Below are 14,822 nucleotides of genomic sequence, written 5' to 3'. Positions count from 1 at the left end.
TCTTTGGATACAACGGTTATCATAGGAAGTTCATCAAAGGGTGTGCCACCATAAGTGCACCATTAAAAGAGTTGTAAAAAAATGAGAAGACCGATGCATTGGTGAAAATTTAGAATTAGGGTTTCAATTAAGATAATAGAACCATTGATATGCTAAATTCACCAAAACATTGAAATAGGGGTGAATCCAATAGATGTAGCCACAATCCAAATAAGGAAAGGATTGAAATTCTAATTAGATTCATTGGTTGTTAATAGTTACCAAATCAAGACTCGGGCTTGGACGAAAGGTAGAGAAACATATGAAAATGCAGGTCTATGGATGGTGTAAGCAAAAACAAAACATGCATAAAAAATCAAAAGATGAAGCACTGAGGCAAGGTCTAAGAAAGGACAAAATTGTATGCAGATACAATTTGTGATGCTACATTTATCCCCTACTTTAGTGGGAGCACGAGATTAAGAATACTCATGGTAAAGTACAAAGTCGCATTGCAAAAACTTCAACAAGATATCAGAGAGACAAGTCACACCAAACCCCTAGGGACTTTAGGATCTTACTAGTCTAATATCAAGATAAAAGGGATAACACATGAAAGGAAAAGAAATAACATGACTATATTAGCCAAGTAATATTTGCTTACTATGAGTCATGAAAAATTAAAATATCAAGTTACAAACAAAAAGTCTCGGTTTTCAAAGTAACCTGAGTATCAAAAACATGTCATGGTGTGTGCATAAAGTGTAACATTGAGCAGAGTGTATACCCCCATGTTAAAGTGATTGCATACACCTTACTGGGAGCATTTTCTTTAAGGTGGCATATATCCAAAAGACAAGCATGTTACCACAATGAGATGCCCCCAATAAAGGACATATTAAAGGATAATGGTCACAAAACATATAGAAAAAAGCACATAAGGGATCCACTAACTCTAGGGTCAGTATGCTCTTATGATAAATATGCAGATCAAGAATATTTATATTGGATTGACCTCACCCTCCAAAAGTAGTGGAACTATGAACACAATGGAAGAAGAGCACAAGAGATAACAAACAAATGTCTTATTGAGTCAACATGAGAGAGACCAAAAATAGATCTTAACGCTTTGCATCGTCCCCAAGTAAACAACACAAGGCACAAAATATAAAATAATTGAGATACAAATAGAGTAATGTCACAATGGATTCAGTCTCTTTATTACCTTGTACCAACATAGTAATAAGGGTCATCCGAAGAGAACCTAACATAATAGAAAAACATGTCAAATAACACATCATAAGGGAAGCACATTATGAACAATAAAACACACAAAAGAGAATCTATGGTAGGAATGAAGCTAGTCAAGCAAATCATACACTTGCTAATCTTGTTGAACATCATCTAGGGATTGTGGACAAGATGCAAGAGGAGCCACTTCGAGTACAACAAATGGAGCTATTGCAAGTTGCAAACAATAACCATGCTCTAATGATGAGTCACTTTGTTTGTCATTAGTAGCTAGGATTAATGCCTTTAAAAAATGTGAAGATAACCCACATGATTAATCTCAACAAGCTCATACATATCTTCAAAATAATTAGAATCAACATTGCTAGCATGAACAATATTATCATCATCTAGATTAATAAACATAGGATCTCCAATATGAAAAGAAGTTGAACCATCATTTTTCTTGAGCATTTTTAATTTAGGTGATTTGATGTGAACTTCCTCCCTAAGGTTAGGTGAAGGTAGGAAAAATGGGATTAAGTAAATATTTGGTGTCTTCGGGGAGGAAATGGTTTGGGAAGAAAGATTACAAGCCTTAGCATGACATCTTCATTGGTGTTCCCTCGCACACTAATTCCTTTTAGTTCTAGTCAAGACTTGTAAAGGTTGAGGATCAATGGACATAGGCTTCTTTTCTTCTCTTATATGAGGAGGAACAAAAGAAACCTCAATAGGTTGAGGAAGACTAGATGTTAATTTCTTTCCTTTGTAAGAAGGATGTTGGATTGAGGCATATATAGGAGGAATAGAAGGAGTAGGAATAATACCAGGTTCATTATGAGGAGGAGGAATATCCATGGGTGTAGAGTCTCTAGGTTTACTCAAGGACATGATCATCTCATTTTTCCATTTTTTGGAAGATAAAAAAAAGATGTCATTTCAAATTTTAAGAGACTCAATTTGTTTAGGCCAAGTGTAATCAAGTGTGAAATTTCCATGCTTCATCATGGGTTGGTAAAGGCTGTGATTAATTATTATAATAGTACCATTATGAAGGAATTCTAAATATTTATGAATTGTAGAAGGGATAACTTTCATGGAAGAGAGCCAAGGATGTCCCAGCTTCACACAGAAATTGACTTGATGTAAGAATAATAGCAAAGGTGACATCTAAGCACTTATTACCAACCTAAATAGGAAGAGTAATAGAACCACTAGTAAGGAAAGAGAAACCATCATACACCTTAATCATAACATCAGACTTATCATATGTTATTTGATGCAATTGCGAGATATAAAGATGTTCTTCAATTATCACAGTCACCATACACACTGGATCAATGAGAATCCCTCGTGAGATTTTGTCTTTGATCTTCACAGTGATATATAATGGGCCATTAGGTGGAACAATAGTCTCACTAGGATAAAAAGGTAATGCATGTCTTTTGGAGGTGTAGGTTTGTCAACAAGGTTCACAACATTATTAGAGTCTAGGACAAGGTCATTAGGAGAAAAATCAAGAGACTCGAACTTAACAACATTGGTAGAATGTTGTTAAGTTAGACATGTCTAAAGCCTATGATAGAATGAACTGGCATTTTCTTTTCAAGATTATGAAAGCCTTTGTATTTGGAGAAAAAGTTATACAGCTCTGCTCTCAATTGATGGAAACTTCCTCATCTGTTGTTATTGTCAATGGATCTCCTTCTAGTTTCTTCAAAAGCACTAGAGGTCTAAGACAGGGGGATCCCATCTCCCCTATCTTGTCTACTATATTAGCTGAAAGTTTGGGCAGATTTATTTTTTTTAATGTGGAAGAAGGTAATCTCAAAGGATTGAAACCTTCTTCGTCCAATATTACTTGTACTCGTGAACAATTTGTTGATGATTCGATTACCATGGGGGAAGCTACTATTAGGAAAGCAAGAAATATGAAGAATGTTATGGATATTTATGAATCTGCTTTTGGTCAAAAAATTAATTGGGATAACAACTCGTTGTTCTTCATCAAAACCCCTATTCAAAGACAATTAAGGATTGAAAGAATTCTTGGATGTAAAATTGCTGAGTTTCCCTCTACTTACTTGGGGCTTCCTCTTTGTATTAAGCATGCAGATAATTTATGGATTAAGTTGGTTGACAGATTCAACACTAACCTGGCAGGTTGGAAAGGGGTTATCCTTAGTCAAGCGGGCAAGGTGATGCTGCTTAAAGATACTCTCCAAAACTTGCCTATTTATGCTCTCAGTTTGTTTAAAATCCCTAGAAATTTTGCGGAGACAATTGAAAGAATCCAAAAAAAAATTCTTTGATCGGGAGTGGAAGACAAGAATAGAATTCCCCTTATAGCTTGGAACAAAATTTGTTCTCCCAAGGCCTCTGGGGGTTGGGTTTAAGGAATATTAGCTCTATGAATAATGCCTTATTAGCAAAACAAATATGGAGAATGAAAGGGGAGGAAAGAGAGTGGAATTTAATCTGGAAAAAGAAATATATTCATATGCAACCTTCTGAGGAAGAATTTTTGGATAAATCTTTTACTGTTGAAGGTTCTGCAATTTGGAATGCAGTTCAATCGGCTAAAAGTTGGGCTACTACTGGAAGAATGTGGAAATTGGGGAATGGAAGAAGTATAATATTTTGGGAAGACAGACGGCTTATGGATAAACCTTTGGAGGAAATTCCAATCCTTAATGATGGGAAAGATTGGTTCAAAAAAAGGCATGGGGGTTTGGTTAGAGACTACTGGAGAAATGGGAATTGGATTGAGTTTAGCCAGCATTGTCCGGGTTTAAAGTTTCTTGAGATTTTGTTTTCTTCTAAAATTTTGAGGGACAACAAAGAGGATAGTTTGATTTGGAGGGAGACCTCGGATGGGAATTATTTTGTGTCTTCGGTTGTGGCTATCCACAACAAAGTTATGGAAGAGATTCCTATTTGGGCTAAAGTGTGAAATAAGAAGTTAATTCCTAAAGTTAATATCTTTTTTTGGATCTTTATCCAAAATAAGGTGTTGACTTTGGACAACCTTCAAAAGTGAGGATTTGTTTTTCCTAACAGGTGTTCTCTTTGTTTCAAGGAAGAACAATCTGCTTGCCATATTCTCCACCAGTGTACATTCAGCCAGGAAATTTGAAAAATTATTTTTAGTAGGTGGAAGTTGAGCTGGGTTTTCCCAAACTCTCTAGGGGAGTCCTAGCAGCAATGGTATTGTCCTAATTCCAACCCTAAGATTGTGGAGCTTTGGAAACTTACTTTCCCTAATGTTATCTGGAACATCTGGAAGGAGTGCAACAATAGGATTTTTAGGGATAAAAGTGCTAACCCTGAAGTTGTGGTGGATAAAATATCTAGAGGTATATTCGAATGTCTCAATGGTATTGATCATGGTTTAGCAGCTAAACAAGACTTTAATGATAGATGGAACCTTTCTATAACCAAATCCAGTAAGGAGAAGGGTAGGGAGGGTCTGGCATGGTGCTTTCCACTTCATGGATGGATAAAGGCCAACTTTGATGGGCGTCGAAGAGGAATCCGAGTGAAGCTGGTTATGGGGGCATTGTCAAGAGTTTTGCTAGAAGTTGCCTAGTGGTGGTCGCTTGTCCTCTGGGTAGTCAAACGAGTCATTATGTTGAAGCTTCAGTAGATCTGAATACTTTTATTATTGCTAAGAACCAAAATCATGACAACTTATGGTTGGAGGGAGACTCACTAAATATTATCAAGTGCTTGAAGGGGGAAACCCAGCCATCGTGGTCTATAGAAAACATAATTTTTAAAGCTAGAGAAATTATTGCTAGCTTCAAAGTTATCATAATTGAACATGCCTTTAGAGAAAAAAATCTGGTTGCGGATGGCCTGGCGAACCTAGGCGTTAATTCCAAAGCTCAAACTATTTGGCACGGGGAAGATAATATTAATTTTAGTATTAAAGATCTCCTAAGAAAGGATAGATTCATGGGGAAAGAAGGACCACAAAATTATGATAGTTGAAATGAGTAATTTATGCATTTATAGAAAGGTTATGATTACTTGGCAAAGTGGCAGAATCGTAATCAAAGATATTAACCCTCCGCACACTTTGTGGGTTAACATTTTCAAAATTTTGAGAGACAACGGGAAGGAAGCTTTGAGTTTGCAGAAGAACAAAGGTGACATTTTGAAATTGAATATGGGAGGGGATCTAAGGAGGGAGGAACCAGATAATATATCTAGATGGAAGGAAATTCCTAAAGTATGGACGAAGCTGGAAAAGGGGTCCCTGACGAATTTTATGGAGAAGCTGGTTGATTACGATAAAGGTAGGGTTAATCTTATAGTCTCCAAAATAACTAAAAACTGGAGTAACGAGTCTTTTAAAATTCATGGTGTGAGGTTCAAATTGGATGCGGGCCTCATTGTGACTGTAATAGGTATGCCCCACTCAGGTCTCAATTTTTTTAGAGATCTTAAAGTTTCCAATAACGCGGTTAAACTTTTTCCATGTAAGGAGAAGGAGAGGGCTAAAATAGGTAAAGCCATAGGGGGTTATTATGATGCCTCCAGCATCAAGAAAATTTGGGGTTGTGTGTTGAATGCTATCATGGAATACATAAAAGTGGAGGGTCATTTTACTAGGGCCCATACATATCATTTTGTGCTATTAAACCACTTCAGGCATGAGAAAAGGGTTTCCCTGCCCTACTACCTCTTCAGGTCTTTGTCGAGGTCTCTCAACAAACACAACAAGAATCCTTCGAACCCGGTGCTTCATTGTGGCCTTATTCTGCTCATTTATGAGCACTGCAAAATCCTTGCCATTTAGGAAAACAAGAGATTGTCTGCTTCTCTAGGGAAAGGAAAGAGAAAGTTGGAGGAAGGCGAACCCAGCAAGGAAGAGTTGATTCAGAGCAAAAAGAGCAAGAGTGCTTCTGGGATGAAAACCCAAGAGGACAAGAATAACACAGAGGATACCGAAAAAGATGGCAGTGAAATGGAAACGGATGAGTCTGGAGGTGAGGAAAGTTGGAAAGATGAGGACGTGGGAGCAGAGGAAGATGAAGCTGAGGATGTATCTGACCAAGATAGTCCAATTCACAGTGCTAGCTTAGGCAATGTCAACAACCAGCCTATGGTGGAGAAGGATGATAAGGTTAATGAGGAAAAAGATATGGATTCTGAGATGGAGAAGAATAAGGAACCTGAGAAGGAAACGGCTAAGGATAGTCTGAGTAAGGATAAGGAGGGTCCTGGAGAAGGATTATTCCTAGATAACCTCAAAAACCTTACCGAGGCTAGATTGGGTTTTGACAGGTGGACATATGAGTTTTTGAAGAATTTGGAAAAAAATGGGAAGCAGATGGATGTGAAAAGGAAGGAAGACGATAGGAACCAGAGCAATGGAAGCAGGACATGGAGGAAAAAGCTAAGAAGATGGAAGCTCAAATTGACTATCTGGAAGATGGTAAAGCGGCAATGAAAAACCTGTTGGGAATGATTCTGAATATCTTGACTGATGTTACAAAGAACCTAGAGGAAATATCTAAGGTCCTTGAAAGCTCCAGCTCTCCCAAACTGGTAATGGACCTCGACATTGATGAAGATGCTATCGAGACTGGGATCAGGGAATCTACTCTTGGTGGAGTGGCAAAGAGAACTAGGGCGAGCTTGAAGAAATTTGTTGTGGCGTCTACTAAGGAAATCCCTAATCTTAGGGATAATATCAAAGAACTGTATGGGATTAGTAGTAACTTGGCTAATGCCCTGAAAAACATAAAATAGTTCCTTTTCTATGCTTTGTCAGGTTTGGCTAGTTGTAGCTGGTTTTTTGGGGCTTTTTCGTTGGTTTTTTCTAGTTGCTATGCTGGTTTTTTCTAGTTGCTATGATAGTTTTTCTTATGTATGTTCCTTTTGGTTTCTTAATGCTTTTCTCTCGTAAGGATCTTTTGTAAAAGGGTTTCGGGGCCCCTTCAAAACCTGTTTTTACCTTAATCAAAAGCATTGGTAGAATGAGAAAGAAATATATTAGTAAATATTTGGAGGTTTTGATTAGGAGGAGCTACGGATTTATTCCCTTTGTCATTGACACTAGCTAAAAATATAGTATTGTTATTAATGAATTCTTGGATCTTATTTCTCAACTCGTAACACTTCTTGGTATCATGTCCAAGTTGACAGTGATATTCAAAAAAATCTTTAGGATCATGGTATAGTGGCAATGGTTTAGAAGTGTCAATTGGCTTGATGGTAGGAAGTTTCAACACATTAGAATTCATTAGCCTCAATATTATGTTATGCAAAGACTTGAAAAGAGAAGTTAATTATTTTCTAAAGTATTTGGATAAAGGGATCACACCTAATGTCGTGGCTACCACTTGAGTGTTGATGTTGTCATTTATCTTGATGAAACCTTTTTTGGGTTTGAACTTAATAAATTATTGTGGAGCACTCTCATTCTTATCAACTAGAGCCATTGAAGAGGATGATTCAAATTGACTCACTTGAAGCTGATAATTGTGAAGCACTGCACATAATTGCATAAAAGAAGTAAACTCAAAAAATAGAAGATTGTCTCTAATGTCCTTTTATGAATTAGCAATGCAAATTCTTTGAACATCATCATCAAGCACTTTATAAGCAATTTGAGAATGCAAATGTTTATATCTACCTATAAAAGTAGTCAATTTTTCTCTAACACCTTGCTTACAATGAATCAAATCAGTCAAAGCAATATTAGGACCATTGTTATTTTGAAATTGTTGAATGAAATCATTAGCCAATTATTGAAATGAATTAATAGAATAAGGAGACAAAAAATAATCTCATTGCAAATCTTTATCTCCAAAGGTTCTAGTAAAATATTTAGCTATAAGTCTTTGGTCGTGAGAAAAATCACTAAATAAAGTTTGAAATGTCTTCACGTGAATCAAGGGGTCACCAAGTTTTCATTATACAACTCTAGTTGAGGGACTTCCATATGTTTAGGGGGAACCACATGGACTATGTCATCAGATAGTGGGCTTGCTACATCAAATGTGGGAGCATTGAACTTACATTGAGTAATGGAAGCTAATTGATGTTGTAAGGATGTAATAATTCAAGCTATGTTATTGATGGTTTCTTTGGTGGATGGATTGAAATTAGACATATTGGATTGTGATGGAGGAGTAATATTGTTGTGAGTAGGTGGAAGTTAAGAATAAGGATGCTATGTAGGTATGAGAGATGGTTGTAAAACAAATGGAAGACTCACAAAAGGAGGTATGTAAGAATATTCGTCAATAAGATTTCCTCCATGACTAACATGTGTAGGATTAACATTTTGTGTGGAAGTAGTCCTGATAGAAGTGTTGGCAACAATGCAACAAACTGATAGCGGTGGGTGAATTAGTTTGCACCAAAACTTTAGCAAATTAAACCACAAAATAAATCTGATGATTAACAATTAAAGCATGAAACAACACCACATCAATAACATGCATAACACCAAGATTTTTTATTTGGAAAACACGGTTAAGGGAAAAAAACATGGTGGGAACCTACCACAATGCGATAATACCCTGTTAGGAGTAAATGTGAATATTACAATGGGAATGCACATGCATTCAGGCACACTATCAAGAGCTCACTTCTCAAAATAAGAAATATAGAAAGGCTACAACCTTTAGGGAAGACTCATTCCCTTACAGGAAGTCTCACTGACTTACAAAAGCTTTTGGACTATAATCCAGATCATATGAACTGTGAAAACAACATCTCCGTATACTTGAACTTGATTCTACATTGGCTTCCCTTTATCTAAACTAGCATCCTGATCATCAGAATCATATTTGGAAGATCTAATCTATCTTATATTACCTTCATCAACCTTCACATTAGCACTTTCAACCATCTTTCTCAATCTTTTATTATAATGTCGATAGGCTTTACTTTTAGTAGAATAACCAAGAAAGATTCCTTCATCACATCTAGCATCAAACTTTCCAAGATCTTCATCTCTTTTGATATAGCATTTACTACCAAAAATTATGAAATATCTAATATTAGGAGCATGACCAAACCATAATTCATAAGGACTCTTACCAGTATCACCTTTGACATTTACTCAATTAAGAGTGTATACAACAATACTCACAACTTCTCTCCAAAATATATGTGGAACATTTCCTTCAATCATCATGGTTCTAGAAACTTCTTGAATTGTTCTATTCTTTCTCTTCACAACACTATTCTGATGTGGTGTCCTAGGAAAAGATAATTGTCTCTTAACTCCATGCTCTTCACAGTATGCATTAAACTCACTAGAAGTGAATTATCCACCTCTATCAAATCTCAGATACATCAGCTTCATTCCAGTCTTAGTTTCAACTTTAGCCTTGAAAATATTGAACTTCTCCAACGCTTCAAACTTCTCCCTTAAGAAAGTAACCCACATCATTCTTGAATAGTCATCAATCAACAACATGAAATACATGTCACCCTGCAAGCTTCTCACTTTAGAGGGACCACACAGATCAGTATGCACAAGTTCCAACAATCCATTAGAATTAGAGTGTTTGCTCGTATAAGTAACTCTTGTTTTCTTCCCTAATTGGCATTCCTTACATACCGGATTAGAAGGCTTTATTAACTTTGGTAGATCTCTTACTGCCTAAGTAGAACTTATCTTAACCATGCAATCAAAGTTTACATGACACATCCTCTTATTCCATAACCAAATTTCATCAATCTGAGCAATCAAACAATGTTTACTACCAACATTCAAGTGATATATATTACCTTTATTCTTTTTACTTGATGCAATCTCAGTTTCGGAGCTACTCAAGATCTCACATTTCACATTCTTGAATTGCAAGTTATATCCCTTATCAACCATCTAACCAACACTCAAAAGATTATTCTTTAAACCTTCAATATACAACACATCATCAGTATTATGCTTACCATCAAGAGAAATAGAACCTCTACCATCGATTACACAAGATTTGTTATCTCCAATTCTTACTATACCACCATCATACCTTTCCAAGTTCACAAATTTACTCTTATCACCTATCATATGATGAGAGAAACCATTGTCAATTACCCATTCATCTTTCTCCTCAACTTTAGCAGCTAAAGCTTTCTCTTCATTAGTGCAGCTTGTAGAATTTGTAGTTACAGGATCATCTTCCTTGATAGAAATGAACACAAATTCATCTCCTGAATTACCCTTATCTGATTCATCATCTGTCACACCTTCATCAGCAACATAATAATACTTTTTCTGAAATTTAGGCTTATATGGCTTAAATGGTTTCTTAGGATTTCTATTTCTTTCTGGACACCTTTATGAAAAATGTCCCATCTTATTACATGAAAAACATTTAAGAGGTAATTTCCCTTCATACTTACCAAAACCTTTAGGCAATCTTCTGGCAATAAGTGCTTCAAGCTCCTCAATCTATCTTTCTTCATCTTCCATCTCTTTCATCTCTTTCTCATATCTAGATACTATTGTAGAAATTGCTCCTAGATCATATCTCTACTTCCCGGAAACAGTAGCTTTGAATGCATATTCAATATTAGGAAGAGGGTCTCTAAACTCACTCAACTCAAAAGAAGCAAGCTTTCCAACCAACATATATCTTGTCACATTTGTCACAGTCCACAGCAATAACTTTATCCTTGTAAGTACGAGGCAAGGATCTCAATACTTTAGCAACAATCTCAGACTCTTCAAGGACTCCACCGACACATCTGATTTTGCACACAAGTTCATGCACTTTCTGCATAAAAAAGGTAATATTATCATCTTCACCCATCTTCAGGTTCTCATACTTTCCTTTCAAGCTCTGCAAATTAGCAACTTTCATACGATTGTCACCTTCATGTAAGGTCTCCAACTTTACCCAGATCTCATGAGCGGTTTCAAGATCCATCACATTAGTCATTTCAAAATCTGACAAGGCACTTAACAATGCTTCCTTGGCTCTAATATTATGTTTTGCTTCCTTCAGCTCATCTGAAGTAGAAGGACCATTCTGAGGGACATTATAGACATTCTTAGTGATCTTCCAATACACTTCTCGAATACATCTCAAATGTACTTGCATCCGGCTCTTCCAGAGAGTATAGTTTATTCCATGAAATCTTGAATTGTTCTTCTTGAAAGAAATGGTTGTCATCCCGGATCTCCTCAAGCAATCAAGCTTCTTCCAGAGGATTTAGCTTCGATACCAATTGTTGGCAACAATGCAGCAAACTAAGAGGGGGGTGAATTAGTTTGTACCAAAACTTTAGCAACTTAAACCACAAAACAGATCTAATAATTAATAATTAAAGCATGAAACAACACCACATCAATAACACACACAACATCAAGATTTTTGACGTGGAAAACCTAGTTAAGAGAAAAACCATAGTGGGAGCCTACCCATAATGAGATAATACCCTGTTAGGAGTAAATATGAATATTACAATGGGAATACACATGCATTTAGGCACACTGCGTAGAGCTCACTGCTCGAAATAAGAAACCCATAAAGGCTACAACCTTTAGGGAAGGCTCATTGCCTTACAGGAAATCTCATTGACTTACAAAAGCATTCAGACAACAATCTGGATCATATGAATTGTGAAAATAGCATCTCCATATGCTTGAGTACAGTTTTGGTTAAGCACACAGTTTTACTCTGCAACACGTCTCTTCTCCTTTACACTTCCAAAAGATCAAATCACTTGTTTGCACATCCAACTCAATCAATCACTCACATATACAACACATACACTCGCAGACATATATCTTACATCATTGTTACATATATTTATACAAGTCGTCAACCTATATTTTAAGGTTGGCTAAACCCTCAATACAAATTATAAAATAATATCCTCACACGCTACAACAATACATGTTGACCAAAATAATGTCGACTAAGACATAGTCTTGATCCAAATCAATACCGCAAACACGCAACACCTCCAAAAATCACGCCTTGATCTTCCGCAACACACTACAACCACCAAGAATATCACATAACACAAAGAACATCACCAGATAAGGAAAATCTTCAATAACGCACACAATAATCAATACAGATCACCAATACACATAGAACATGATCAAAAGACATTCACAAGCAACATGAATTGCATCACAACAACCACAACAACTCGAACCATCAGAATCATTAACATCTCTCTATCGAAGCTCAAGAACATCAATATAACTAACTGTCAAACTGAAAGATTCGCTTGCGGATATCCAAATAATAAACCAAGCTAACTAAAGACACACATAAACATATAGAATACATTCCACATATCCACAACCAATGATATAGCAATTCCAGAGCAATACGGATCACAAACCAGAATACCAGATAACACAAACAACTACATAACATCCTCAATACCGGATCTCATAACTCAATCAAATAATCATGCAGACCTCTGCAAATGGGAATGAACCATCTACAGACAACATACCAGAAACCTTTTAAACCACATCAGCTCATCTGCAATACACAGGCGAGACCAACTCATCCAATCAAACTGCAACACTGGAATACAGAAAAAACTTTCTAACAATCTCTTCATAAAAAATATTCGCATATGTCACATATGTTATCATCAATGACAACACATCAATGACAACATATCAGCCAATATACAACAAGAATATGTAAATGTAGGCACACTAGGCTAGGATGTAGGTATAGGAATGGAATGGTTAACTTGGATAGCGGGTTGAGAGTAACCAAGGAATTTGGAATAAATTTTCATTGGTATAATATTAGTGTCAACAATATAAGCAAGGCCATGCAACAAATCTACACCTCTCTTATCATTTTGCACCATTCTTTTTAATTCTTCAATCAAGGGGATATTGCCTCACTTTTTGGGTATTGTTGACTCATCAATAGTTGAAGATTCTCAAATTCATTTTCAATCTTCTCCAATTGGTCAATGGTAACCCTAATTAATGATTCATCCACATCATGAGAAGTGTGAGGAGAAGAGGGATAATTGATGTCATTTGTTGGAGTAGAGGAAGCACCAACATTCACATGAGATAAGTCATCCACCTAAGGCTCCATATCCCTAGTGTTTAAACCTTGGAAAGCCTTAAGTCTACAACTTCTTCTCACTGGAATATTCTATGTAGGACTAATGGTAACAAAACTCATGCACAATATAGGGAAAATTGTATGCAAAAACTATGATTAAGTAATGCATTTTGTTTTAAAAATGATTGATTAACCAATTAATTAAGAAATTTGAATTATGCTATTGAATATAAGATGCATGTAAGTCTGAATATAACATGTTATAACAATGAGATTTGAAAACATGATTGAAAAATTATCTAATCCACAAGTCAATTTTAGAATAATAAATTAGGGTTTTTGTGAATTTAACCTCTAAATTTATGCAATTCAATTGAAAATAAGATTTATGAGTGCAAATTTGAATGTTAAAGTGCATACAAATCATATCTAAGACAACAAATAAAAAACAAGCATGAAAGAAGTTGAGTTCACCAAAATGTATTCATGGAAATTTGGAATTAGGGTTTCAGTTAAGATATAATACCACTAATACATTAAATTCACCAAAACATTGAAAGAGTGGTGAATCCAATAGATCTAGCCACAATCCAAATAAAGAAATGGCTGAAATTATGACTAGATTCACTGGTTGTTAATAGTTATACTCTTTCTTTGTTGAAATTGGAAGGTAATTGTGAAATTAGGGTGAAACAATGAATAATTGAAGTAAACTATCAAAAATAGATTGCTATATATATACCATGGATCCACAAACTAAGGTTTGGGAAAATAAGATGTTTAGAACTCGTTCCCAAAAGTTTGGCCTAATTTTTCAAGATTAGGTAGTATAGATTTGCCCCAGTCCTCTATATTTCTCTCCATCAAAAGCTAAACTCGTTCGTCACTATTGACTCTGTCAAAATCCCTGAGTATAACTCTTGAACCTATTTCCTACACACAAAAAGAGAGGGAAGGATGTTGGGGATAGGGGTTTGCCTTGAGTCAAACCTCGGTTTAAGAATTAACCTTGAAATTGAAATCAAAATTACTGCAAGATGCTTTCCTTTTGAGGGAAATGCTAGATTTGAAATGAAATGCTTGTAATTAAAATATACCTTGGTGAAGTTGTGTTTGATCCTCATGCAAGGGTTTTAGGGTTTCATGTAGAATTTCTTCAAAGAAGGTTGATCATGGATGCCATTTTGAATGCATAAACTTGATTTCACTTCTTCTCTAATGCTTGATGAATAACTAATTGCTTTCTTACTTGAATTTTCTAGTGCGTAATTAAGATCTTAATTTAGGTTAGGTTTTCAAATGAAAGTGGTAGACCTCCTTTTATAATTGACTGCCTGAAAATTAATTAAATTTTCAAAGTAGGCTGACATGGGGTCAGATTTCTCGCTCATCTGAGATGACCATTATGGGGACCAAAAATGGGCCCTACTTAAGAGGACTAGAGTGTTGGGCACCTTGGTCCTACCAATCAGGACTCGGGCTTGAAGGAAAGGTAGAGAAGGAGATAAAAATGCAAGTTTGGTGAATGGTGTGAACAAAATCAGAACATGCATCAAGCATCAAAATTTGAATCACTAAGGT

At 35.9% G+C, this 14,822-nt stretch overlaps 1 protein-coding gene across 1 annotated transcript in view; it reads left to right on the top strand.

Annotated features, from left to right (window-relative positions):
* Nucleotides 1–14,822, top strand: part of LOC131063249 (uncharacterized) — a 100,346-nt gene that overhangs the window by 72,364 nt on the left and 13,160 nt on the right. Inside the window, exons 4-6 of the mRNA XM_057997037.2 lie at nt 6,017–6,556; nt 6,718–6,852; nt 6,995–7,090. Coding sequence (XP_057853020.2) covers nt 6,017–6,556; nt 6,718–6,852; nt 6,995–7,090 — 771 coding nt within the window. The remainder of the gene's footprint in view (nt 1–6,016; nt 6,557–6,717; nt 6,853–6,994; nt 7,091–14,822) is intronic.

The sequence above is a fragment of the Cryptomeria japonica genome, chromosome 9, assembly GCF_030272615.1.
Source record: "Cryptomeria japonica chromosome 9, Sugi_1.0, whole genome shotgun sequence".
NCBI classification, from domain to species: domain Eukaryota; kingdom Viridiplantae; phylum Streptophyta; class Pinopsida; order Cupressales; family Cupressaceae; genus Cryptomeria; species Cryptomeria japonica.
The sequence above is the reverse complement of the archived record's forward strand: the minus strand, read 5'-3'. Positions and strand labels throughout refer to the sequence as shown.